The sequence below is a fragment of the Bombus affinis genome, chromosome 13 (assembly GCF_024516045.1).
Source record: "Bombus affinis isolate iyBomAffi1 chromosome 13, iyBomAffi1.2, whole genome shotgun sequence".
NCBI lineage: Eukaryota > Metazoa > Arthropoda > Insecta > Hymenoptera > Apidae > Bombus > Bombus affinis.
Window position 1 is genome coordinate 9,795,915 of NC_066356.1, and position 27,135 is coordinate 9,823,049.

General features: G+C 35.2%; 1 protein-coding gene and 4 long non-coding RNA genes across 12 annotated transcripts in view; 3 read left to right on the forward strand and 2 right to left on the reverse strand.

Moving 5' to 3' along the window:
• The first annotated feature begins 406 nt into the window (after positions 1 to 406).
• On the forward strand, positions 407 to 1,545 carry LOC126923730 (uncharacterized). Of its 2 annotated transcripts, none has more exons than XR_007713297.1 (2): positions 407 to 546; positions 859 to 1,545. It is a non-coding gene; the product is annotated as an uncharacterized LOC126923730 (long non-coding RNA). The 2 variants fall into 2 exon arrangements; XR_007713296.1 differs by lacking the exon at positions 407 to 546 and adding an exon at positions 553 to 740.
• On the reverse strand, positions 1,469 to 6,613 carry LOC126923729 (uncharacterized). 5 transcript variants are annotated; one of them, XR_007713295.1, is made up of 5 exons: positions 6,477 to 6,613; positions 6,137 to 6,286; positions 5,847 to 6,014; positions 5,550 to 5,736; positions 1,469 to 4,187 (listed from the first exon to the last, which is right to left on the reverse strand). It is a non-coding gene; the product is annotated as an uncharacterized LOC126923729 (long non-coding RNA). The 5 variants fall into 5 exon arrangements; XR_007713294.1 differs by having other exon boundaries at positions 1,469 to 3,943; positions 4,012 to 5,736; XR_007713293.1 differs by having other exon boundaries at positions 1,469 to 3,411; positions 3,781 to 5,736.
• A 96-nt stretch (positions 6,614 to 6,709) lies between these two features.
• LOC126923732 (uncharacterized) lies at positions 6,710 to 9,650 on the forward strand. Its single transcript, XR_007713299.1, has 2 exons — positions 6,710 to 8,272; positions 8,327 to 9,650. It is a non-coding gene; the product is annotated as an uncharacterized LOC126923732 (long non-coding RNA).
• A 2,622-nt stretch (positions 9,651 to 12,272) lies between these two features.
• Positions 12,273 to 27,135, reverse strand: part of LOC126923727 (zinc finger protein 628-like) — a 76,155-nt gene continuing 61,292 nt past the window's right edge. For all 3 annotated transcript variants that reach the window (XM_050737441.1, XM_050737443.1, XM_050737442.1), the window contains one exon: positions 12,273 to 16,189. In XM_050737441.1, the coding sequence (XP_050593398.1) occupies positions 15,897 to 16,189 (293 nt within the window). In that variant the 3' untranslated portion in view covers positions 12,273 to 15,896. The remainder of the gene's footprint in view (positions 16,190 to 27,135) is intronic.
• On the forward strand, positions 16,722 to 20,997 carry LOC126923733 (uncharacterized). Its single transcript, XR_007713300.1, has 3 exons — positions 16,722 to 19,058; positions 20,123 to 20,317; positions 20,405 to 20,997. It is a non-coding gene; the product is annotated as an uncharacterized LOC126923733 (long non-coding RNA).

Here is a 27,135-nt window from a genome sequence, read left to right on the forward strand (position 1 = left end):
TTTACATATGAACACTCTGATTTCGAAACATTTTTACTTGGCGTAAATTCTCATTTGTTTGGTTTTGTACCAGAAAGCATCACGCAAAAATAGTGTACTAGGCAGGGTAAATAACGTTGCGACTCTTGATGTTATGATACATTTGATTAAAAATCAAAAAGATAGGAGGAAACGCGAATTTAGTTCACGATACCTCTGTTCTATAATGATTGCGTGCTATTAGGTTAACGCAAATCGCGATGAACACGAACATTACTTCTGATACAGATTTCATACTTAGTGTTTTATACCTAGCATAATATGTATTTATATATAGGTATATGTAGTCAGTAACACATAATAATTAAAAACTACGAAATTAATATTTAACGTACATATATTATAATCATTTTACTTCAAAGCGGTTTCAGAAACAAAGATTTTATACCTATCTACAGTTAATCAATCACACAGTATAGAATCATCATAATTTAATAATTTGTTATTAGACCCTAGTAACATTTTAGACATTTTTTTTATTAGGATCTATAGTTAATTTATCGCACAGTATGTAATCATCATAATTTAATAATTTGTTATTAGATCCTAGTAACATTTCAGAAATTTTCTTTATAAGGATCAATGAAATATGAACTTTGTAGTCTATGTTAAATAATTGTCTTATCTTAATACTTGAATTATATTTTATTAACGAGCAAAGAAAGGAAAATTTAAAAGGTATACGTATAAGAAAATTCAAAGTAAATTAAACCAAAGGATCTACCCCAAAATCTCTAAAACATATGACAATACAAAATACTCGTAATATACGGTGATTTATCACGTGGTAAACAATAATCAAATGTTTTATGGTTGTAGGAGGTATAACTTAATGTAAACGAGACTATTCAGGATCTAAACTCTAAACAGCAGCCACATGGAACGTTCACGCTTGTCAGAATAAATTAACGGAATAAAAGTCAACGATACCCTAATGATACCATTGTGCTTCTATGTTCTGGCAATTTATGCGCATTTGAGAATTTTCGACGAACCAAAACGGACGTTATGCGTTGAATAGCCGTGAAAGTGAACCCTCCGCCAGACACAAGACAATCTTTCTCGTATCCCTGAAAAGGGTCTACAAGAATTTTGAAAGAAATTCGAGCGACTGAAAATCGAAAACTGTAATAGCTTCAATATGTTGGGAATATATAAGATGATCTATATTTACAAAATGAAAAAGAATGCATATAAAATGAGGTTAGAAACTTTGTCGATTTGAGACATATGCTATATGTATATAATGTTAACTCTCTTAAAGTGATTAACAAATTTCATCTATTTAGATTAATTACAACTATTTCCCTTAAAGAATTATAAATAATTGAAACGTGGTACTCGTTTAATATCATGGGAAAGAAAGATTGAAGCAAACGTTTGTATTATTGAATAATTTAGTTTTGGAAGGTTTCTTCAAAACACAAAATAGTGAAAAGAAACTTTGTATATTGTTTACTATAGTATTACTGAGTTAATTACCAAATAAAATATTACTAAATATCACTTTGCGATTCTTAAAGCGTATGAAACGATTTAGAATGAGAAGTCGGGAAAGGGAAATGATTTTAAAAGAAAAAGAAAGCTTAGAATAATGAAGTCGCTGGTCCTAGGGACGAAACAGCAGGTGGCATCGCTTTCGGAAAGACGAAAAAAATGTGTAGCGGCGAACTTTCACCGGTTAATGAGACGTTAATGCAACAAATGGCACTCCTGTGGTTAAAATGTAACTTAACGAATGTAAAATGTCACCGTTGCGATTGGACATCCATCTTGGAATGATTACTTATAATTAAGATTTCGTATTCGCTTTCCCCGAGATGAATATTCGATTATTGGTAAAAAGAAATATCAACTAGTTAGCCGTTTTCGCTATAAGGAAATTGTAAATGCGTGTATATTCCATGAAAAGTTCCTCGTAAAGTAATCAGCTTCTCGGTAGAGCATTCGATTTAAGTGTTTCTCGCATTAACGTGTCTATGGGATAGCTATTGATACACTGCTGAGAAATTCCTTCCAGAGATGTAGTGTAAGACTATACTTTTTTGTTTAGTGAACGACGAATTTCTTTGTTCGTTTTATTGAGAACATATTCAACAAAGCAGCAAGTATTATTTCTATTTCTAAAGTGTATTTTAATTTATTTATTTACTTTGTGTTAACCGAATCACAGTCATCAGAGTTTGATAGCTTGTAAATAAATTCGTTGTTCGAATCTTAGAAGAATTAATGTCATTTGTAACTCTTCTAAATCAATATACATATACATACATAGAATTCTTACTGTGATTGCAAAGATAATACAAGGAAAGAATACGAAGATACGCTTACATATTTCAACATTTTAGGTAAAAGTTGAAAAACGCTGTATTCATTTTCTCATCTTTCTCTATCTACTCTGTTAAAAACTGTCGATTTTAAAAGCTGTCTAAATTAATTTCCAATAAATATCCACATAGAGATTACATCGAGATCAAATTGTACATAAGTATTGCTGTAACGAATATTGATATGTTAACGATAACGGGACTATTTTTTAATTGTTCTTAGAATTGGATAATTTAAAAAAGAAGAGAGGAAAAGCAAAAAAAATATAGAACCAATAATAGTAAAACGCATCGTCTCTGTTATGAAGCGCAGTCAGCGAGCAAGTATCACGTATACGGGAACTGGCGAGGTAACGGAGGCGCATAAACCTCGGTTATGGTACCAAGATAAGTTCGAGCATAGTCCTAGTATGGTCAAGACAGGGAAAACCACGAATTTCGCGAGAACAGACTCCGTGGTTATTACAAAGATCGTTGGATTCCTTGAAGAAGACGCACCGAAATTGGAGTGAGCTATAAACCAGCGCATTGATTTTCAATCCTAGCTCGATGCTTTCCACGAATTTTCTAGTAAAGTGCTTTTCCAATTTGCTACGTTGTATAGAATGGCATGCAGTGGATAATAATCGAAATAATCATTGTTTGATATTGATCTTATTATTCGATAATATCCTCAGTCTGTAAGTAAGTAATAATATAAATGTAAACAATGGTTTCTCAAAATATCGATAGAGGATTACTAAAAATGGTTCGTAATGGTTGAAATTCAAGGAAATAGAAGATAATTCCACATTGGAGAAACTATTTATACTATTGTACGTTACCCGCGAAGAAAAATCAATTGAAACACGATGTCAAGCCACGTTATATTAGCATAACAAAACAACCACGTTAGCCTCATGATTTTCACCCTAATATTGTGTAGATTTCTGTTACATTTCATTAGACAGGCATATTCAGGGGTTTCCGAAGTCCCATCTTTGAGAAATGCACCTTGAAATCGATGTCAAGCTTCAGAATTTCCTTTTATGGAAATTAAGGTTCTCTGAAAAGTGAAATTTGGTCGATTCACCGAAATATCGTTAGGCTAACGATATCGAATATTTTACTAATGATTTGTTTGATATTCTTCGAACGATCGAATACGAAATGAGAGGACCACCTACTCACAGTAATTTGCATACAAGATTTCTATTCGCAGTCTCGATGCAATTTAAATAGATCTAATTATTGAATTTATTGAATTATTCGTAAGTATAGAATTATATAATTTCTGAGACAAGTTTTATCAAATTTTTATAGAAAAATATGAACGTGAAAAATATCGAGATACGAGAAGTGTTTTAAAAGGCTAGTTAAAAATGTTGCAGTCGACGATGGCTTTCTCTGAATTATTAATGTTTCTGGTACCTACATAGTTCCGTGAAAAATACCTCCTAAGGGATTTTCCACCGTGGAAAATACTATGTTTGCCGTAATAATGGAGCTCACCGCAAGTTTCATACCACTGGGAATAGAATTAATCGTTTGCACGAGCGCGACACGCTTTCATCGCAAAACCTTGCGGATGGATTGACCTCAGAGGAAAACAATTATGATAAAAGAAAAAGATGACATGAGATTAATATTGTGTATAGTATATTACCTTTCTATATTTTTTGCTCCTGGATATTTTTAAATTAAATAATAATACGAAATCTTGGTCCATCTTTAGTCCGACTCAATTTTTCCATTAAGAAATTTTCTGTCTTGGAAAAAATAATATGAAAAAGCTGTAATTAACTATACATTAAACGAAGGTTCGTCCCAAAATTAAGATACCTTTTAAAAGAAAAAGTGATTAGATCGGAAAATATGCAAAGATTATATATACTAAATCATTCTATATACATCGTATTTTCTCAAACTATTACGAATAAAAAGTTCTTAATAATTGCGTAAAAATGATCACGTTTCGCATAATTTCATAATTTCACACAATTTAACCGGTATGAATAATTATCTCGTCAATTAGACAAGATGCACCCGGTGGAATAATTAATAAATAATTAATAAATAAAAGCCACGCGATGACGGTGTTCCTCGATGTTGGAATTATCTACAAACAAACGATTAAAATAAAAATTTTACACGGTCGCGCGGGTTCCCGTGGAGACCCTTGCAAAAACATTTATCTGCTTCCCCGTCAGGGAATTCCTTTTCTAAGAACAATAATTTTAATCGTGACTTTTTCTACGTCGTAAGAAACATGTTCGATAAATATCGACAGAGAATTGTCCCTGTGGGGATGGTGAATAAAAAATAAGCTGACTTCTTTCATCGTGTCGTTCCTTCTAAATAATCGTTCCCCATATGTTCGTGACATTTTCTAGCACCGCTCGAATAATCATGAGCTATGCCATTCGAGACCAATGAATGGATATAATCGGAAATTTTGATGTTTTGAATTCTCCTCTCTTTTCCTATTTTTACAATAATTTTTATTCCTCCATTGAGAGATCTTTGTGACAGTGAGATAAATTAGGAAAACAGATCGTTGGATATTTATGTCTAACAATGGTTATACTAATAGTGGTTAAAACTAATAGATTATTATCTTTCTATTGTTATCTCGTTCGATACCGTGGTTTATAAATAACCTAGATATCCCGTATTATCAGAAGAATTTTATATAAATAATACAATTAAATTCTGATTTTTCACGAACACCATTTCTTCAATTCACCCTAGAGGTTGTTATTATTTACATGTCATCCTCAAGAAGTGAGTCGTTCAAAGAGTGAAGCTAATTGCATTAGTTTGCACGAGCATAAACTATATTTAGCAAAGATAAGAAGAAGCAATAATCAGGATCAGATGGAAGAGCCACAGACTTTCATTTTACGCTAATTGATCACGCGGAAAATTTTAATTTTTAGTTCAATTAGGAATTCCCTGTTATGTAGCTTCTATTCAACGAAACAAGTAAAGAGACGCTCGAGAAAGTTTGACTTTCGATAATAACGCGAGCTCTCCTATTAGGAAGCGTTGGTATTAAAATGGTGCGAGAAATCGGTAGGTTTATACTCGGAAAGAGGCGCAGCCACGAGTTTCTGGAAGCAATTTTTGCAGCCGCCTCGATAACGAATATTTTCGTGCAACAGTCCGATGCTGCTCTGGTTTCCACGTCTCTGACTTTATTACCTATAATTATAGATGCAGCAAATGTAGTAAATCCCCGTTGCAACGCAGTCATTTGGAAACACGGCTTTTCCTTCGCGTCGTTAATCTCCGACTTCTACTCCACGCTCTCAGTTCATCGTGCCTTTATGCTTCTATGGGTCTTATGCCTTTACATGGCGTGATTAAGTATTTCTTTTCACGAGAACATCTAGAGAAATAGTTCCATGCCTTATTGAAGTATTAATGAAGCTTATTTAAATCAATCAGTCAAGTGTAATACTGAGTAAAAGATTTAAATCAATTGGAATACCACCATACCTTATTGAAGACTTAATACAGCTTATATCGATTAATTAATTAATTGTTATGACATAAAGTGTATTTAAATTAACCGAGAATATTCCTTTATACGAGTCAATTAAATATTTCTTTTCACAACAAAGTTCAGAGAAAGACATAGCTTATCAAAATCTTACCAAAGCTTATCTAAATCAGTTAAAATTAAGTGTTATTAAATAATGTAAATGTAAATCAAATGAGAATATTATTCTACATGGATCGATTAGCTATTTCTTTTTACAAGAACATCCAGAGAGATATTTCCATACCTTATCGATGTCTTAATGAAGATTATCTGAATTAATACAATTAACTGTCATTAAATAACACAGGCACCAATCGCTTAAACATATTTCTCTACATAACCTGGTTGTCATATGTACACTTTCATTCATAAATATTAGGTTATTTTCGTCGATCTGTAGTGAAAACACGTGAATGTTACTCAAACGCATGAATTAATAGTAAACTAATCATACGAGGAATAAATTACGATTAGCCTGGCTAGTGCCATGCTTATCTATACATTTCTTACATTAAGAAGAAAGTTAGGACCCCAATTAGAGGGATGCGCAGTACACAAATCCACAAATTAATTCTATTAATTACCTTTCATCGAAAAAAAATTTTGATCGATTTATAGATCTCGAAACACTATCGCCACGTAGCTGTGAAAAGGTACAACTAATTTTCATATCTGTCCGTTGTCGCACAGTGTGTTCCTTGTCTACAATCCATGTTGCCATCTATTGGATCCGGCTGGAACTGCGAGAAAGTAACAGGAGTATAGAATGTGCGAGGAGGTATCCCAACTTCTGCTAGACAAGGAGCGCACTACTGTGCGAAAAGGACAGATATACGTGACGTCACAGACAAGGAAAGCTATATTGTGCGACAAGGACAGACGTACTTCTCCTTTTAATTTCACGATTATTCGTTAATTACGCTTTTCCCTGGTAAAATTCACGAACATTCAGGATCGTGCGACAAAGCTAGAACCTCTGGCAAGATTCACACACCAATTTCGACCGGAATTTCCCTTTAATTAATTAGTTATCAACAATTATCGTAGCAAGTGTCGCGGCTACCGTGGTACGAATCTGCGATTTTCCATAAATATCAAACTTTTGCGGCATTAATTCGCTCTCTAAGGAATTGCCGAAGCTTCGTTAGATCCTACGCTAAGTTCTTCGTGCGTAAAAGTTCGTAAATTAATTACGAGTGGCGAAAATTATGCGAAAATTCACGGCGTCGCCCCTGGCTGACGAGGGGATGCCGTGGATAATTGTTAAAAACTGAATAATTAGTTACAAATTCCGGTCAAAAGCGATGCCAGAATGTTGTCAGGAATCCCCTCTATATTCTACGATTCCAAAATTGCGGGAATTTGTCGCAGAAACGGAGCAATTAATGAAAATTCAATGAATTAGAGAGAGACGTATGTCTGTCCTTGTCGCACAATATAGCTTTCCTTGTCTGTGACGTCACGCATGTCTATCCTCGTCGCACAATGTTGCTCTCCTTGTCCAACAGCAGTTGAGATACCTCCTCGCACATTCTATGTTCCTGTTACTTTCTCGAAGTTCCAGCCGGATCCGATAGATAGCAGCGGTCTCGCAGACAAGGAACGCACCATTGTACTACAGTAGACAGATATGGAAATTGTTTGTACCTTTTCACCGCTACGTGACGCTATAGTGCCTCAAGTTTCATAAATCGGGCAAACAAGTGAATTACAAAAGTGAAAAGAAAAGAAGCGAATTAAGAGGAGTAATTTACGAACTTTCCTATGCAAATGTACTGAACGGGAATCTGTGCAACGAACTCACGTACAATTTATGTTATATTAATTAATTCACGACGTAATTTAAAGCGCACAGCCTGATGAAACCTGTATTATTACATTTGAATGAATTTATTCTTGCAGACGTTCAGCATTAACATCTTGGTCTCGATACTCGATGCGATAATCGTTAATTACCCATCGATTGAACAGAAATTCACATTGAAAATCGTTTAGGAAATTCGTTCGGTGTCCAGTCTTTGTTCCATGGTCCCAAAATCGTCTAAATCTTTCGCAAAAAAGGCTGTGATCGATGAACATTCCGTAGGATTGGAGAGAGAAGTATATCCGTCCTTGTCACGCAATATCGTGCTCCTTGTCGCACTAACAGCCGCTGGTACCTGCTTGTACGTTCTACGTTCCTGTTAACGTTTCTCGATTTTCAGCGAAAAGTCGTGCTCTCGCTAGATGACTGCAGTCTGAGTAGCGTGTTTATCGCTTTGCCTACCCGATGCATAACCTAACCTATACTCACGCTCGATTACGATCGATTTCAATTATTTCATATTTTGTTGCTTCTATTCATTTATATCGGCGATTTATTCAATTAAACGTCAACCAGGTACGTAACGTGATAATAATTATTTCTCCCTTTTCTAAATTATCTTATTTAAAGTTGCAGCTACCTTTGAAGGTTAATTGCCGGCTGCTACCAGCAGCGACAAGTTAAACAATCGTATCACACGGACTTATACGATATTTCATCAGAATAGCAAAGTCATTATTTCTTCACAAACATCTAAGAAATTTATATTGTATCATTGAACGTATTTATAGTGGGTGGAGACGATCGTAGTACAACTGGATAGAGAATGATCCTACGCGAAGAAAATAAGTCGAAGATATAGAATAAAATCTTGTCGTACGAAACAAACGTTATAGACCGTAGCAGAGAAAAATATTTGACTGTATTCGGCAAGCTTTCCGCTCGTTCGTTCTACGTACAAGCGTAGATTCGCAAGCAGGTCGAGAGATTGCAGCTGACGTGGGTCGTGACGTGGATCGACGAACAGGAAAATAATTGGAAAAGCGTAGCCGCGTATTCTCGCAACTTGCTCGTGCGTACGAGACGAACACGTGACCCTTTATGTTAATACGTCTACGATGATAAAGAAACTTCTGGTCGTTAATTTAGTGGCGCGATACGCATAGTTCGGGCGAACATGACCATGTCGAATCGTAAATCTTGTTAGCCAGTCGTAGCGAAATTCCAAGCGTATGAATATTTAATTTCGCGTACGTTCATTGCAACGGAAGCAATCTGTAGCACTGTACGATGCTCCTGTTGCTTAGGCGAACGCAGCAGAAACGAACGGAGAATAGAACGGAATTCACAGGCAAAACTGATTTTCACGGTTGCACTTGTTTTAACGTATGTGCGAGAATGAGAAATAGTAGTAGAAACTATAGGAAGAACGTTCTAAGGCTCTTTCTAAACTCTGTACGCTTGATTGAATTCCAAAACTTCTCTAATTAATTACAATTAATCGTAATTTCGACTAATAATTAATTAATAATCAATAGGAAGAAAAACACAAATTTTCTAAATATTAATGCTGAAATAATTACTTCAAGAAAAACTCTATACCTTCTCTTTTGTATATCCATGACCTGTTTCAAAGAGAATAGAATGTAGTGAAAAAAATTCAAAATAAAGAGAGGTGCATATTATTGTGCCCTTAAATATGAATTATGTATTGGGTTACAAGGTCTAGAAACAAAAGAGCTATAAGTAGATTTCTATTGCTGTTTCTTGTAGCCTCCAGCCAGAGCTACACACCAAGGCTAACTTCTTGCTAATGTCCTTTGCTAGAAATATACGAACGTGCTCCCTAACATAGCTTCTTCTATTGTATTGTAACATTGTAAGAGTGAGGATCTGGATCAGCATACACTATGTACCTATGCTTATTTCAATATATTTTTCTATTACAAATTCATCCACTTGTTCCTCTATCAGTCAACTTCAACAATTAAGTTCCTCTCAACTCCTCGCGTACATTGACGTATTTCAATTACTTGTCCGTTGTTTTTTACCTGAAAATTTAGTTGGAATAAATAGCGAGGCAAAAGCGAGGTGATTTTTCAGCCGTTTCTGGTCCCACGCTTTTGAAGCCAAATTTTGTGCCAAATGATAGCTCGCGAGACGTCGATCGCCGGAAATTTTCCAGTTGAGCTGACGATTACTTTCTGAACTATATACAGCGGCTGAGAGATGTGAAAATTCGTGAACGCGTCAGTTCTTACTCTTCGGTCGATCGATAGTTCAAAAGATTGCTCGTACGATTTGCAGATTTTATTGAAACGTTCTGGTAGGTGATTGTTTGCCGTGTCAGATTGATAAAACGTTCTGACAAGAATCTGTGGACCAACGTCGGCTAAGATAAAGGAAGAACACGATATCTGTGGTAATTTATCTTTTTTTCTATCGCGCTTTCATCGCATATCCTTGCAAGGAAGCATCCGCCGTTGATAATACGCCCCTAAGGCGAAGGATAATCGTCGATAATCTATTACATCGTCGATCCTGGCTTCGTGTTTCTTTTTTTACCTACCTTTTTCTCACCTGCTTCGCTCGCAGGCTTCTAAAGTTTCCACCAGAAACGTTTCAATTTCGAACCATCGTCTTTCAATCGTTCCATTTCAGAAATTTTGAGGTTAGATCCTGTCGGATACGTATTCCACACGAGATACTTGAAAATATGTTATTAAAATTGTTCCATTCGAGAAACGCTTATTCGTAATGTGTGTATTTTTTCTGTGTATTCGTTCATAGATTGGCGCAGTTTCTCTTCATTGTATTATTATTTACGGTGTCCATTTCGATCTGTCGTTGATGATGAACAAAAGCGTTGAGGTTGACTGATAAAAGGACGAGTGGATGAACTTGTAATAGAAAAATATATTGAAATAAATAAAGGTATAAGTACAAGTATAATGTATAAGATTATGCTCATCCAGATCCTTACTCTCTTAGTGTTACAATGCAATAGAATTGATAGGGAGCACGTTCATATATTTATAGCAAAAAGACATTACCTTTAGCTAAAAGCTACAAGGAACATAAATAGAAATCTATTTATTAGTTCTTTTGCTCCTAGACCTTGTAGCCCAAAACATAATGTATATCAAGGGCACAATAATATGCACCTCTTCTTGTTTAGAATATTTTTATTTCACTATATCCTATTTTCTGCATAGGTCTCCAGGCCTCCAGGTCACGGATATACATAAATAAAGATGTAGAGTTTTTCTTGAAGTAGTTACTTCAACAAAAAGGAATTTTCTTTTCTTAACGTGACTCCTTCTTCTTCTTTAATGGACACCTTTTCTTCCTCTTAATTAAACGTTAGAGTCGTATCTATAACAGGGATTCTATTATAGTAAGTAACACTCTATAATTCTTTACATTTTATTTATCGAATCCTGATTAAGTTACTTTTATAATTATCTTTACCACTGTGTTATTCGACGATAGATCAGCGCTTCTTATACCTTCTCATTTGAGATCCATCCGCAATTTTACGCCATCTCTTTCTCTAATTTTATTTTACTTTGCTCGTCTCTCCTTTCTTACTTACCTTCTCATTCCCTCTTACGCTATTCCGTCTGGCCTTTGTTATAAAAAAATGTCTTATAAAAACCACGTTATATATTTACAGACCACAAGTTACGGGATCACCTAATAAAAATATTAAGATTATGAAACAACGCGAATTGTAATTGTATCGTAGAAGCATGAAGCTCGCCATCCGCATAGCGTGACGCGAATGGCTGTAGAAAAACGCTATTGTTTACCGACTCGTTATTTATATTGCGACGTGTCGCAGTGAACTACGTTAACTGTTATAACAAAGATAAGCGAAACGCCATGGAACCTACACTCTTACACGATTATTCGCCTCACGTGACCAGCAGCGAGAATGGAAGAAATTATTGATGATACCTTTCGAGGACCTCTCATGAAGAAGCGTTAGCTGCGACTCTTCCAAATAAAACGCGATTATTTATTTATGCGGTCATTTTTCATTTAGGAAACGTGCTTCGCGTGATAAATTTTATTTCTCGTTTTAGTTACCTTTATGGTAGGTTCAAAAGCATTTCCAGCTTTTCACTTGTTCAGTTACTTATTCATCGACGATGAGTCACTTTTCATTGACGATCAGGTGTTTTCAGTTTCTAAACACTGTAAAATAACGATTAGCGTAGAAATGTTGCAGTTTCACTATGTTAATATTTACTTATGACAATTTAGAAATTCTGCTAAATTTACAATCAGTTACTTTTCCTCTCTGCTATTTCTTCGTTGAAGAGGTATAGAAAAATCAGTACAGTAACGTCACGGTTTGACTATGTTAATCGTCATTTATGGTAATTTTGTAAATTATACCGTGGAATAATTAAAACTGACAAGGCAGAGAATTTTGCTATTCTCTTCTTCGTACAAATTCTCGCAAACTGCTACGTTGTAACATTTCACTACGTAGCGATCGTAACGTTGATTTCTAATCAAACGAAAGTCGTCTTCCTATATCACAATGAAAAAAAAATGTATATATATATATGTATTTTGTAAGAAAAACAATTTATTCAATTGATACCATTTTTATACCAATTATGAACATATTTTTTGGTTTTACCGATTAATACAAGTCCCTCGCGAATACGCTCGACAATCGCACGCCTCTCACGCTCTCATACGATTAAATCTACTTATCGATCTATCGGCCTTTCCTCCTTATCTAAATTTCACTAATCGTTAACCCTTAGGTCATCATTTTGTCATAATCAAACGTTCGAAAGAAATTTACAGAATTATTACGATTACTTCGTCGAAGAATCGTGGAAAATCAGTGGCTGTGATATTTTCCAAGAAGGCAGATCTTAAAGATCCACGGGTCGTGAAAACGAATTAATTACGATAGTTCCAGGGTTAACGTCGATTATTCCATCGAATACAACTCTTTGTTCGTCGACGTATTAAAATTCGATAATTACAGTCATAACCATAAGACGCGATCGCACGGTTTAACAATTATTTCGACGATTCTAATTAGAGACATTGAAAAAATATCAAGTTCTTACGGTGATATCTCGCTTTCACAAGTTTTCGCTCTCAATTGGACGATCGATTAATCTTAATAGTAGATATAATACAATTCGTACGTACGCAAAAAAGGACCAAAGTCTTTGGTGAATTTTCGGGCGTGGCGATTTACATTTTCACTGAATTTTCATCTCTACCCGAACAATACCATTCGACTAGGTCCGACTTATAATATATCTTTGGTCCTCTAGCCGCTATGATTCTTTGCCAGACATCGAATTTCTAGTGAAATCGTTTAGTCCTTCTTTTTTCCTTTCTGCCTCGTTTCTCTCCTAATTCGACGAGAACATAAAATTATTTACAATACATCGTCCCCGAATTTTTTCCTTTCGCAATTACTTTTGTGCAATTAGTTCAATTTGAAGGGCGGAACGTATCGAAGAACAACGCTTAATTAATAATTTCTTTAACAAGTGGCTCTAAGCTTGAGAAATTGCTGATAAAAGGACACAAGTTTCCGATTTATGACATTTCTCCTTCAACTAGATTGAATTTAAGGTGAGCTTAAAAGTGTGCGTCTTTTTGTTCATCTTCTCGGACAAAAATCTATTTCTTGCTGCCGATGGCACCAATGGAGTCTCAGTATTTGACCAGAAATTTTTATCGCAAATAAAAAGCACATGAGATTTTGCCATTTAATTTCTCCGTGAGTATCTAAATAAAACTAATATTAATTGCACGAGATGAATGAACATTTCTTTGGTTTTGGAAAATATAATTCATTTTATAATTTCTATACTTTCCGAAAAAGGAATTTTACAAGCTAACAAAAGATAAGATTTCTACCTAAACATAAAATTAATATTATCCATGCACATTTTTTACAACTCTAGATATAAATTTCGTACATATTCTAAAAATATCGCGCGAACAATTGTCAAGCATTAAGAAAAGATCCGCTTATTTTTAATAATAATTCATCTTCGTATTTGCGATCAAAAATTCCTAAACTAAAAGGTACGATGAAATAGCGTTATTAATAAAAACGAATAATTTAAATAAGACACGTTCCTTTGAAATAGACCTTCTGTCCACTCGTGAGTCTGATTGCAGGAGGTAGAAATAGTAAAAAATATGAAAAATACCGGGCAGCATGGTGATTATTGCGGCACGACTGTACATTTAATCGATACTCGATCGATATTTAATTATTATATAAAAACACACTTCGAAAGAACTTCTTACTTTCCAATCTCTCGAGTGGCAATTTAATTACGATTACCTACGCTTTATTCTGTATCTTCGTTATTGTCGTCACTTTCAGAGATGACGATAGCATAACAAGTTTTACAAGATTCAAATTCAATTATTTCTCGTCAGATTTGATCGTCGAACGAATTCATTTTATATTCATCTTAATAATCTTTAAAGAAAAAAAAAAAAACGTGGTTTTCTAAGGATCAGATATGTTACAAGATCGTTTATACATTTTTCTTACAACGCTAACAAATGGTTTTTATATTTTTTATACGAAATACGAAGATCCACGGAATTATATTTCACTCGACGCATTGCCACTCGAGCGATTAAGAGTGATTAGTAAAATCGCTTCTAAATGTAAATGAGCATACAACTAAGTATTTGAAAACCCTGCACGTGCAATTGGTAACGCTGGCTCGGATATAGTATTATACGGATTTATACGCGCCGATATATGTGTACACACATGCAAACACATGATAAAATGAAAATCAATACATTTTTTCTTTTTTTAACTAAAGTATTCCATAATCCTCTATAATTTCTTTAACTTTCCCTAAATACGTATTTTTGTACGTTACACGCACGTATATACGTGTACATATGTATACACACGTATCTGCTTGCTTGAATGCGTGTATATATATACATATATATAATTATATATATATAAAATTATACACACACATATATATATATATAACATATAATTTTTGTCAATATATATCTATATAAGATGTATATTTATATATATACATGTACGTTACATACCGAAAGTACAGCAATAATGGACGGCTGAAGGTTCCCTACCTTAAAACAATGGTCGATCTCGTAACACTCGCCGAGGACCGCTAGTTTAGCTCGAGAAATATGCAAAAGCGTGCCTCCCCTAAGGCGTTTTTTCATTGTTGAACAGCTCGCAGGTATACAAGTACCGGTTATTAACAGAGCCAGCCACTTGGAACAGGTGTCTGCCTATATCTAATACGTTCGTTACGCAGTTCGAATCTTCCTTTGATGATAGAAAATGCAAATTTGTTGCGTCCGAAATATAAGCGACTGTTTGTGGAATGCGTGATTCATCGATCACGATGGACGTACTTTTGTCCGCTTTGAATCCCTATCGAACTACCGTGCATCGTATGATCGAGCATTCTCCCTCGTTTGTTCTTGTGATCTTTTGATATTTCCGTGTTTTGCACACGAGCGTGAATAGAGGGTGTTGAGAAAAATTGTAATATTCCAAAGACGTGGAAACGTGTGATTCGAGTCGTTTGGAAAAAAGATAGTTTTCTTCTGTACAACGTATGATCGTTGGTTGTACTGGAAATTATGAAATTTGTTAAAATATGGTTCTTTCATTTGCGACATAGCAATCGTAAAAAAGAGTAGCTAAATTTTGCAGTCGATTTCTAATATTACAATGTTTCCTTCGATTTGAATTTTTCCGAGGATTGTTAAAATCTGAGCAAAGTGTAGCTATAGCAACATCCCTAAAGAATACTTGAACTTCAAATCTACCGCAGTTACCGAAACAGGGAATAGATCTCATATCTATTTGATACTAATAACACACGCTCTTTTTCTTATCTTTTATCTTCTTTCTACCAACAAACCTCTCAACACCCTACACACATACTATATCATCCTATCCATCCATTATCTTCCAATTTGGATCCGCATATCCATCTCTTGCTTATCTCTCATTTTGCTATGTATAGTATTTATCTGCAAATCTATTTTAAATTCACCACAGTTGCTTTCCAACGATCCTCTTCTCTCTCTTCAACTGTGCCTCTTCAGCATTCACGCGGGGACAAAGAGCAAGAAGAAGGAAATGACAGGCAGACGGTGTTCGTGACAAGATCGTGAAAGAATCTCAACTATTACCGGGGACAGGTATCATGTGATAACCGGGCGCAGGTTGTAAAGGTGGAGAGTGTTTAACGTTGGCGGGCTGCGAGGGTAGTTGAAGGGAGCGATAATCGAGCGCCGGGGCGGCTGGATGCTGTCCTTCTCGATGTCGTCGCAGATCCACCTTCCTCTGGAACGCCTTGTCGCAGAGACCACACTGGAACGGTTTGTAGCCCGTGTGCTTACGCATGTGCGTGATCAGATTGCTGCTCTGGGAGAACGCCTTGCCACATACCACGCATTTATGCGGCTTCTCACCTGCAACAGCGATTTACGGATGGTTTCACGTTAGAAATTTGAGAAACTTTGAAACTCGCTATTTTTACTCATTTTCTTTTTACAGTTAGCCAATTACGAGCTTATTGTCTCCTAACACTTTCGCGTTGTTCTTTAAACAATTATTTATCATTTCTGATGACTCTACTCAGATTTTTAGTATATTTTTTGGTTACCATAGATATTTTCATAGACAAGGAATTGAACAAGTCAAAATGTTTTTCCCTGTCATATATTATAATTTTCTCTGCGCTTATAATTCGCGATAGTTGAGCTTCAACATTTATACTTGTTCTTTTTCAACCTTGCTGCGATACTCGAATTTTTATTACTTGTTCTAGGTGTTGTTTCAACGAGCAAGAGGATCTTTAACCCTTTGAATGTTATTTCAATTTCCTTACCAGCAGCACCCGACGCTTTTACTTTAACTAAAAAATAACAATTTAAATAGATAAAGGAAGAAAGAAATCCACTTAAATACCAGTTTTATTCACACTATTTGTAATTGTTGTCGTATTTTGTAATTGTTAAGCGTAAAAGCGACAAAGGAGCTCCTGAGATAAAAACCGACGTCGAGTCACACTCGACGTACGAGTGCAAAGAGTTAAAATGTTTTAAGGAAAATTTCCGTTTACTGTTACATCGCGTGGAACAGTTGATAATAGTTCACTCTTGTCGTAGTTGCGATAAATAGCAACAGAGGCACGACCGAGGCTAAAATGATGCAAATTATGCAACAGGATTAATAAATCCTCTGTCAGATCAAGTTTGCTAAACCTAACGATTTTTCATTTATACTATGTTGTATATATAAAAGCATTTTAACATCAACTGCAAACATTGTATTTCTGGCAACAAAGTATCTCGCGCGTTAACAGTTACTCATCGTGACAAATAATCGTGAAGCGGGTTGCAAATTCGATTAACGAGCGAGGAAAGAACTCGAACGCGATTTGGAATAATGAGTCAAGGTGAAGCTGAGCGCACCTGAATCAACCTATAAATCGTGGCGATCTGTTTGTCGCCGACAGTTGGGGCAATCTGTTTACGTCAACGCCGAGAAAAGTGTCTTCCATTGCGCTTCTTTTTCCTTCGGCCGATTCAACCTTTCAAACCTTCAAACTGTCCTTGCAAATTAAAAGAAGAATTTTTGAATACAATATATTTTACAAAACAAACCCTACGAACTACAGAGTATGAAAACAAAGTTTATTAGTTCACCGATTCAACACTGCCATCCTACGAAGATATTAACTAGAATATCTCTTTTTTTTCCTATTTTACGACATATTTACAACTGGCTGCCTAGAGCCAAGCAGCAAATTTGATACACGAGATTGTGTCGTGGACAGTGGATAACACGCAACAACGTTTCAATTGTGTTCTATTTTGTGTGGTGTAAATCGGTTGGTAGGTTCTGTTATCTTTCGTCTTCCGACTGTCGGTGTATGTCTCAACTAGAATATCAATAATAAAAATTCCTATAAAGAAGAAAGGCCGGTGAAAGAGCGAAAATCGAATATCGCTTATAACTCAGTCCACGAGCTATAAAGATTGCGAGCAAAGAATAAATTTCAAGCGACGCGACATCGCGTTACATGTTGAATACGATTGCCTCTAAATATTCATAGTGTACCACTCTAACTGCTTTTTAAATACCTGTTTTTAAATATGTCCGAGCGGATATCAGGGCGTAATTCAGTGCGCACGACGTTCCGAGCAAACAGAGGATGGCTATTAAGCGCGAACGCCCGCCAAGTTCCGCTGGTGAACCGTGCAGAAGAAAATTCCAGGAAACTTAAATATTTGCTCGAGAACCATTATCAGCCTGGTTTTAAGAACGATCTTTTATGCGGATCGGGCTACCGATAAGAGGAAAAACTCGTTCGGAGGAGACCTCGAGCGGTCGTCTAACGATGATCGTCTCGATAAATCGTGCAAACAGCCCCGGTTAACCTCTCTTTCTCTATCTCGAAAAATTCCAGGCAAACACTGGAACCGATTGTAAAATGCCGATAAAACGGCTCATACGTAAGTTGCGTACCGCGGGGGTCCCGTCGTCGTTAAGATTCTATCGAGAAGAAATTAATTTTCGTCCTGGCCGACGTCACCGTGATCGTGCGACATTTATCTCTGAGGGTGCAAAAACTCGCGGTGTGGAGGGGAAAAAAAGAGGGAATTCTCATCGCGGTTAGGTTCGTGAATTGCTCGTTTTTCCGATTATCCACGGCCAACATGTGACATTTTCTCGATCGAGTATGGGCTAATATGTGCAATAATTATTTGCAGAGAAATTGTGCACGGGGTGTAAGAAGAGACGAGAAGATTATTAAGTATGTATAAAGATCGTTGCTATGTATAATAATGATTCGGAGAGGGGAAACTGCGAACGGAACAGCAGCGTGAGAAGAGAAGATTGCTGGGGGATACAGCGGAAAAGAAGAGAAAAAAGAGGGAGAAGAAGATGGAAAGGAGTAGGGAAGATGAAAAAAAAAGATGACAGTGAAAGAAGAACGGATAGTAAAAGCAAAAGAGAGATAGAGAGAGGGGTGAGAAATAGCAATGTGTAATAGAGAAAAGAAGGAATAGATTGAATAGAAAAAGGAACAAGTATAAGTCAAGCGGGGAGGAAATGGAAACGAAGGAAATACAAGATGATTATCTGTTTCCTTTTTGAATCAGCAATTAGAACTAATATTCACGATTTAGGTCCTTGTATCCTTTATGTTCCAGGATGAGGAATCTACCAACGAAGAGACCTCCAATGTTTCGATTCAGACCGATTGGTAAATTACTCGATTCGTGGTGTTCGATGCTCCATTCTCGAATTTGGAGTGAACGGAATGTCAAGGTAATCGTGACGAATCTTGTTCATGAAAAATTAGGAGCAATTGGAAAGGAGTGAAAATTGGTAGGAAAATATGTCAACCGATCTAAACGAAACTTCTTATCTTTCCTATATTTATTACCATTCGTACCATAGATAATAAAAATAGATGAATACAAAAGTAATTAGAGAGGTATAAAGAAGAGAATAAAGTAGCAACTTGCAATCGATAAAAAAGCGCGAGGGTATCGGAAGAGAATGGAAGAGGCGACCGATAACACTCTCTCGTACAACGATAAAAATGTCACCAGCAATCGTCACGGCTTCCCTTTCGTTTTCCTTCGTTTCTCAGTCAGCGTACATATATTGCTTGCGAATCGATTTGCATCGATATATCATCGGACTTATCGGGTCCGCTATAAATACGAACAATGGCGGAACGCGACGATGATGACGCCTTGTTATCACAAGCGTTGGTTCGTTTGTGTCACCGCTTAGGACGACGCGAGGAAAAATACCATTATCGTAATTGTTCGCTCGGCTTTCGATCTACCTAACCCTTTTATAACTAATGAAAGATGGTTGTCTACACGAGTATCCTCATCGAGTGGTGCTACGTTATTATCGAAATGATTTTCCCGTAAATTAAACATGGCGAACATAGCTACGTCAGCGTACGATTTTTTAGACACAATTCTAAATAGATTGATAGACGAAGGTGATGATAGCACACAAAGGAATTATTAACGATGCTTTCCAATAAGTCGAACAGGATTGTACGGTACCGTTAAAGATAGCACATAGCGTGAAGTAACTCGAACATTAGATATTCCGTGTAATAAAATTATCTGATTGGTGAAAGTTGGACTTTTCTTACAAAGTTTCTATTTTTTAGGAAATTAGATATTTTTACTAGTAAAGCATGTTCCATTATGCTTACAATGGCGAACAGAAGAAAGCTATGTGGTAACGAGTTGTTTATTTTGGAGCATTATATCTGCTGCTTGTTCTGTCATCTGTCAATCACAATCTTATTTTGTAAAATTATGCTGTTTCTTCGTATTACTTACAAAGTTTCTATTTTTTAGGAAATGAGATATTTTGATTTGTAAAGCATGTTCTATTACACTTACAATGGCGAACAGAAGAAAGCTATGTGGTAACGAGTTGTTTATTTTGGAGCATTATATCTGCTGCTTGTTCTCTCATCTGTCAATCACAATCTTATTTTGTAAAATTATGCTGTTTCTTCGTATTACTTAAAATTTGTTTTGTACACCACTGTAAGTATGTACATAAAAATATCCATTATAATATTTAATAAGTAAACTAATTTTCTATCCAGGTACCATTTCTCTAATTATTTCTAGTTATTAGCATTCATTGGATTTTACGTTTACTATAACGTGTGCAAGAATCTAACAGGAGAAACTCCCCATGAAGAGGAGGAAACACCTAATGACACAGAATCAGTCGCGTGCTTATATGTATTTCGATCACAGAAACGTTCTGTATGGCCAGCTAAAGAGTTCCACTTTGCATATCAGAGGAACAACATATTGCAGCGGAAGTGTAATGTCTTTTCAAAAGCTCTTTCGACGGTGTACGGCGGGCAAACGATTTTCATCTTGTAGTTTCCCAAGTGAAAGCGTCACGGAGTAATAAATTTTTCATTACCCTGCAAGAAGTTTCTTCGTAGACTATGGCTTGGGTAAAAAAGAATGTCAAATTCATCTTCTCGCGAATTCATTTGGCAGGCAGACAAAGGAAAGTTTGATTTGAAATGAAATGATTTAAAAATAAAAGCGATAAAGGGAATTCCGATCAGTTGTGAATCTTTTGTTTGATTTCGTTTGCTTTAGTCGACCGGCTGGATGGATTTAAAATAAACTGATTAATCAAGATCATACTTGGAGAAATTTTGTTTGTAATGAAAATAAAAAGCAACGACCTGAAATAACCACTTCTTTCGACTAATTTATTATTTTTATCGAAATTAAGTTTATTTTATGTGCCAAAATTAAAGAGGTCATTCTTTGTTTCAGTCAAGGTGATTGCCGAATAAAATTGTTATACAGCGGTGAGTGAAGCTAGGATGATCGCTAGGAAAAGTAACAAATTGTTGCGATATCTTAAAATATATAGAAAAGTTTCTTTAAAAGTAATTTTAAAGCAATAAAAATTCGCGTTCTTTAAAAAATATGCAAAAGCTGCTTTCAAGTTTATCTTAAGCGCAATAAATATTATGAAGCATTCGTTATTCAAATGCAACTTTGAAAAATTTACCTGTGCGTTTTAAATTCCGTTCGAATCTTAACACGTGTATATATTTCGTCTTCGACAAATTCGATTCTTAAAATTTCACCGTTCAATCTTTTGTCCGAGTCTAATTCTATCGTGTTTGCGTTTCTGCTGTGATGTTAATTAATTATGCTTGAACTTGAACGGACTCTGCGATCTCTGTACACCGCGTTACGTTCTTCTATTTTTTCCTTTCGTGATTCCTGTCTGTGTTTGCGCGACAGATAACGCCAAAAATGTGACGTATACTCGTGAAATTGTATGCGGGCTTGATAAACTCGACGTTGCAACTGGCGATCAGAGCCGAAAAAACATTCGAAAACACAGCCGGCAAAAATCGTGATCCTTCTGTTTGTCCAAATGTTTCCGCGTCACGATACGCACAATATCGGTATTTATCGAGTAATCGTAGAAAAAGCCATGAAATCCCACTGATTAAGTGGTAATTCAAGTGGTTCTTATTACCTTGCTTTTGTAATAACATAATAAACGCAGTTACCGTACGTTAAACATTCAATAAAAAATTATCAATCTGCAGAAATTTCTACAACATACGATTCCTTATCAATATTTTTGTAAAACTCAACATTCGGATCTAACGTAATATCATCAATCATTGCCAGTAAACAGTTGTACGATAAAAAAGAAGTGGACTACTGTTAACAAAATATATAACATAATCGTATTTCAATCGTAAAATTCTACGACTTTTCCTTCCCTTTAGGGCGAATATATTATAGAATTACAAAAATAACATCAATCTGAACTAAAAGTTTCACAAAAACATAATTTAAAAAGCGAAATCGATATCATAATCGTTTCCAACAGCTGAAAGTTCAATCGAAAGATGATGATCTCAGAAATTTACACAGGACCTGTACCTTTCACCTTTTGCCTTTTAGGAAATCTCATCATGAAAATATGTTAAAAAGGAAGCGACCGGTTAGAATTACTCGCCAGGGAATTATTGGTTTGACAACTAAGTGATCGCGGATTTTGTCATTAGGTGGTATTGACGAGCCAACACAATCGCGTAAAGGCATATCAAAAGAAGGACGAAATTTGAAAGCAATTTCAGCCGATGGGTAATATTTATCAAGTGTGTCAGCAACCGATGAACGCGCGTATTCGTCCTCTTGTACGCGTACGTGGCCATGTATCGATCCATCTCGACTCTCATTACCGAGCCCTTAGCGGTCGACTTAAATATTTACCGTCTGAAACGTTTACTTCGTGGCCGATTTTAATGATAGCACTGGATACTCGGCCTTTTCGCGTGTGTGTCGACACGTGCGTGTGTTTTGGTAGCAGCCCGCCAGTTTAATTATGCAGCGACCGCTTAATGAACTTCATGTAATGGCGTCGCATGGATTATCTGGGACCAACGTCGCCGACCAACAGTGGATTTTCATGTATCGGAAATCGTCTGATTCGGAATGTTATTCGTCCCTCGCTTCGAAGTTTCTTCAGAGTCGATGATTTTGATCCGAGTATCTGCGTTGTATATTGCTTACGTATTCTGATAGTAAAATGAAGAAATTATTACAAGATACAGTCGACTAGTACGGCTTTTGATTATTATTATTATACGACGAATATATAATAAAATAGAGCGAAATGCAAAGTAGGAAATCTAATTTTCATACGAAGACGAAATTGAACGTTTTAGCCTTAATTGAAATATTGCTTTGGTAAGCGATAGAGAAAAGAAAGCAGCAAACTATCGTCTAACAACGATAACTCGATGTGATAGATTAGTGGACTGGACAGTGCAAGAATCTGCAATCGAAACTTTTTAATGCCGACACGACAATAAAATTCCTCGATATACTCATTTCGATATAAAGTGATGTTTCATCGGCTATTGCCAGGCAAGAGGACAATTTCAATGAAAGTACATGTTAGCGTATGCAATTTACCATGATGTGCGTGTATCAACGAAGAAAGACCATCGCATGTATGTAAAACTTTAGCGATAACCTCCCTTAGATCGCTGCTTCCTGTTCTATGTCTTTCTTATATTTATTTTCAATTGCTTATATCGGTGGTTTGAGGGGAAACTTGCTCACCTATTGTCTATTCGAAAGAACTATAGCTATGTTATTTCTCTATCCAGACGTTTTCTTATTCTTCCTTTCCTTATTTTCTGTTTAAATTTCAGAACAATCAGAAAAATTTCTAACAATGTATGACGCCTAATGTATCGTAATTCTGCGTGTATTTCGTACTTTGTAACTTAAGTATCGTCGAGAATAATTCTATTCTTTTAATGTTTTCTAAATTCCACTGTTCCTTCTACTATTTCTACTATTCCAATTCCATCTTTTAATTCCTTCCATTTAATTATCAAATTCTTATTTCAGTTTATATTATTTTCATTATCCAAATAATCTCGCCAATGTCTTCGTATCACCGAGGGATCGAATAGAAAGATTTAACAAAATTTTAACTTTGCTTCCTTGTAAAATGTACATGGTAATATTGGTCAAAATTGCTCGGGTATAACGCAAATGAGATTATTACAATGATCATACGAGAAACGATGCTGAGAATGTTTTGTATTTGTTGCATTTTCTTGAGAATTAAATGTGAAATAAAATTTCAAATGTGTTGTCGCGAAGAGGTAAGAACAGGGTGGATACTGTGACGACGAGGCGTGTCGTATCTCCCACAGGAATTATTTATACGGCGAAGTTTCGCTATAGAAAAGTCTGGCAAACAATTTACAAACTGCGTGTAACCACTGTTCAGCCCGGGTTTCTACTTATTACCCAAAGGATTATTACAGTGCTGCCGTATTTTAGAGTACAATTTGTTCTTCGAGTTCAACGAATCTTTCCTCACGATTCATTTATGCCCTCCGGTAGTCGTCGAATATCCTTTACCCTAGTCTTATATCATGCCGGTGAATTGTATGAGATTATATATCTTTCTCCTCAACGATAGCAAAAAAGAAAAACAGACATCGAGAAGCGTATGAATTTTAAACCGGTTAGTTAATATTCTCCATGATATAAAAGTTTGGTTGTTCGAACGGTTGTTAACGATTAGACCGGAGATGTTTATGCAAATATACTAGGTGGCTCTGTAGAAAATTGGCAACGAAGTAGAGATGGAATATAATCTGGATGGAACGTGTTTTGGCTTCAGAAAATTTCTAATCTCTTCCTTACACTCAAAAGTATATTTTGTATGAAATTAGTTTAGTTAGTCACATACTCATTTTATAAAACTCGATTAATTTTCTAGCAAAGATGTACAAACATATTGTACAAATTATCAGGTAATCGTTATCGTTTAATTTGATGCTATTAATTATTAATTATTATAAAAAATGAAATAACACAGTATAGAATACCAAATATGAAAATGGAAAGTAAATGGAACGTGTTTTGGCTTCAGAAAATTTCAAATCTCTTCCTTACACTCAAAAGTATATTTTGTATGAAATTAGTTTAGTTAGTCACATACTTATTTTATAAAACTCGATTAATTTTCTAGCAAAGATGTACAAACATATTGTACAAATTACCAGGTAATCGTTATCGTTTAATTTGATGCTATTAATTATTATAAAAAAATGAAATTTAGTATTAGCAGTATAGAATACCAAATATGAAAATGGAAAGTAAATGGAACGTGTTTTGGCTTCAGAAAGTTTCAAATCTCTTCCTTACACTCAAAAGTATATTTTGTATAAAATTAGTTTAGTTAGTCACATACTTATTTTATAAAACTCGATTAATTTTCTAGCAAAGATGTACAAACATATTGTACAAATTATCAGGTAATCGTTATCGTTTAATTTGATGCTATTAATTATTATAAAAAATGAAATAACACAGTATAGAATACCAAATATGAAAATGGAAAGTAAATGGAACGTGTTTTGGCTTCAGAAAATTTCAAATCTCTTCCTTACACTCAAAAGTATATTTTGTATAAAATTAGTTTAGTTAGTCACATACTTATTTTATAAAACTCGATTAATTTTCTAGCAAAGATGTACAAACATATTGTACAAATTACCAGGTAATCGTTATCATTTAATTTGATGCTATTAATTATTATAAAAAATGAAATAACACAGTATAGAATACCAAATATGAAAATGGAAAGTAAATGGAACGTGTTTTGGCTTCAGAAAATTTCAAATCTCTTCCTTACACTCAAAAGTATATTTTGTATAAAATTAGTTTAGTTAGTCACATACTTATTTTATAAAACTCTATTAATTTTCTAGCAAAGATGTACAAACATATTGTACAAATTACCAGGTAATCGTTATCGTTTAATTTGATGCTATTAATTATTAATTATTATAAAAAATGAAATAACACAGTATAGAATACTAAATGTGAATATGGAAAGTAAAAGGAGCATTGTGTACATGGAAATGGCACTAATTTGCAATGTGCTTATTGTAGATTTCATATATTTGAGCATAACTTATATCCTATATTTTATTCTTACATTGGGGCATACATTAAAACATATAGATAAGTGGAGTCATTAATCATATATCATTCTTTGTGATAAACAATCTAGTTTCTGCAATTTCTTTTGTATAATCAGCCAGTACTTGGCGACTTCCATTTACAATTTTCGTCGCATTATACCGAACGTTATTAATAGCAACAATTAAATACTGATACTAGTTCAAACGTGACACATAACGATAACGTGCTACACGTGTAACAAAACATAACATTAGGTGTCCGTCTCTTTAGCGACTAATCAACAAGTTAAATCGCAAAAACGAAAAAGCTAAATAATATTCCGAAAGAAACCGTAGCTTGGTCGGTTGTTATCTGACGTTTAAATCGCTTTACTTTCCGCCGATCCATTAGAATTCGATGCTCGTTCGTCCACGCGGTGTTCTTATAATTCCCCAGCAATTAAGCGCAATTATCCGTCAAGGTTGCTTTTATCGGAACGCTACGAGAAGCCAATACACGTTGAAAAGTCTGCCGTACGTACGCTAGTAAGTCCCAACACTTTGATCGCGTATTATTATTACTAAAATATAGAAATTAATGTACACGGTGTGTAACGTATACGGTATGAATAAATTAATGAGACAATAGCGATTGGACAGCGAGTTCATATTTTTACGAACGCAGTTACGAAACGAAAGCTAAACAGAGATTTATTTGAAATTCCCAAGTTTACACAGCCTGTTTCGAATTTCCTTGTCGTTTTATGGAACCCACAACTTTGAAATTACTTACTGAAATAATTCAGCGATTCGTAGGAAAAGAAAAAGGGGAAGAAGGACGTAAAGAAAACATTGCAAGTGTGCGGTGCACATGCCTCGGTGTTATGCATTACGCAATAACTCTGTACATATTTCACCCACCCGTTAATTATGTGACATTTTCCAATGACAGACGAGTTTTGTTTCCAGCTAGGAAATTGGAGATAGGAATATTCCAAAGTACAATGAATTGGAATAAGCAGTTGCTTTTAATTCCACGTACAAACGCACAGACAGAACAAAGAAATTTTATAATGCTTTCGAACGTATCGATCAAACGATATGTCTGTACAACTAGTAAACGATTTTTCAAATCTGAAAATGTCATTGTTAAATAATGTTTATTCCGTTAGTTTTCGTCGTTTCTTTATAAGCGATAAATTATTGCATTGTATCGTAGGCAGTCAATTGTAGATTTCTAGTTCTCACAGGCTACGCGTGTCTTGAGAAATGATCGGTTTTTTTAGTTTTTAGATCAAAATAAGAAGCTCTGATCGTAACATCTTCTTCGTTATAACCAAACAATACGATAAATAATGCCGG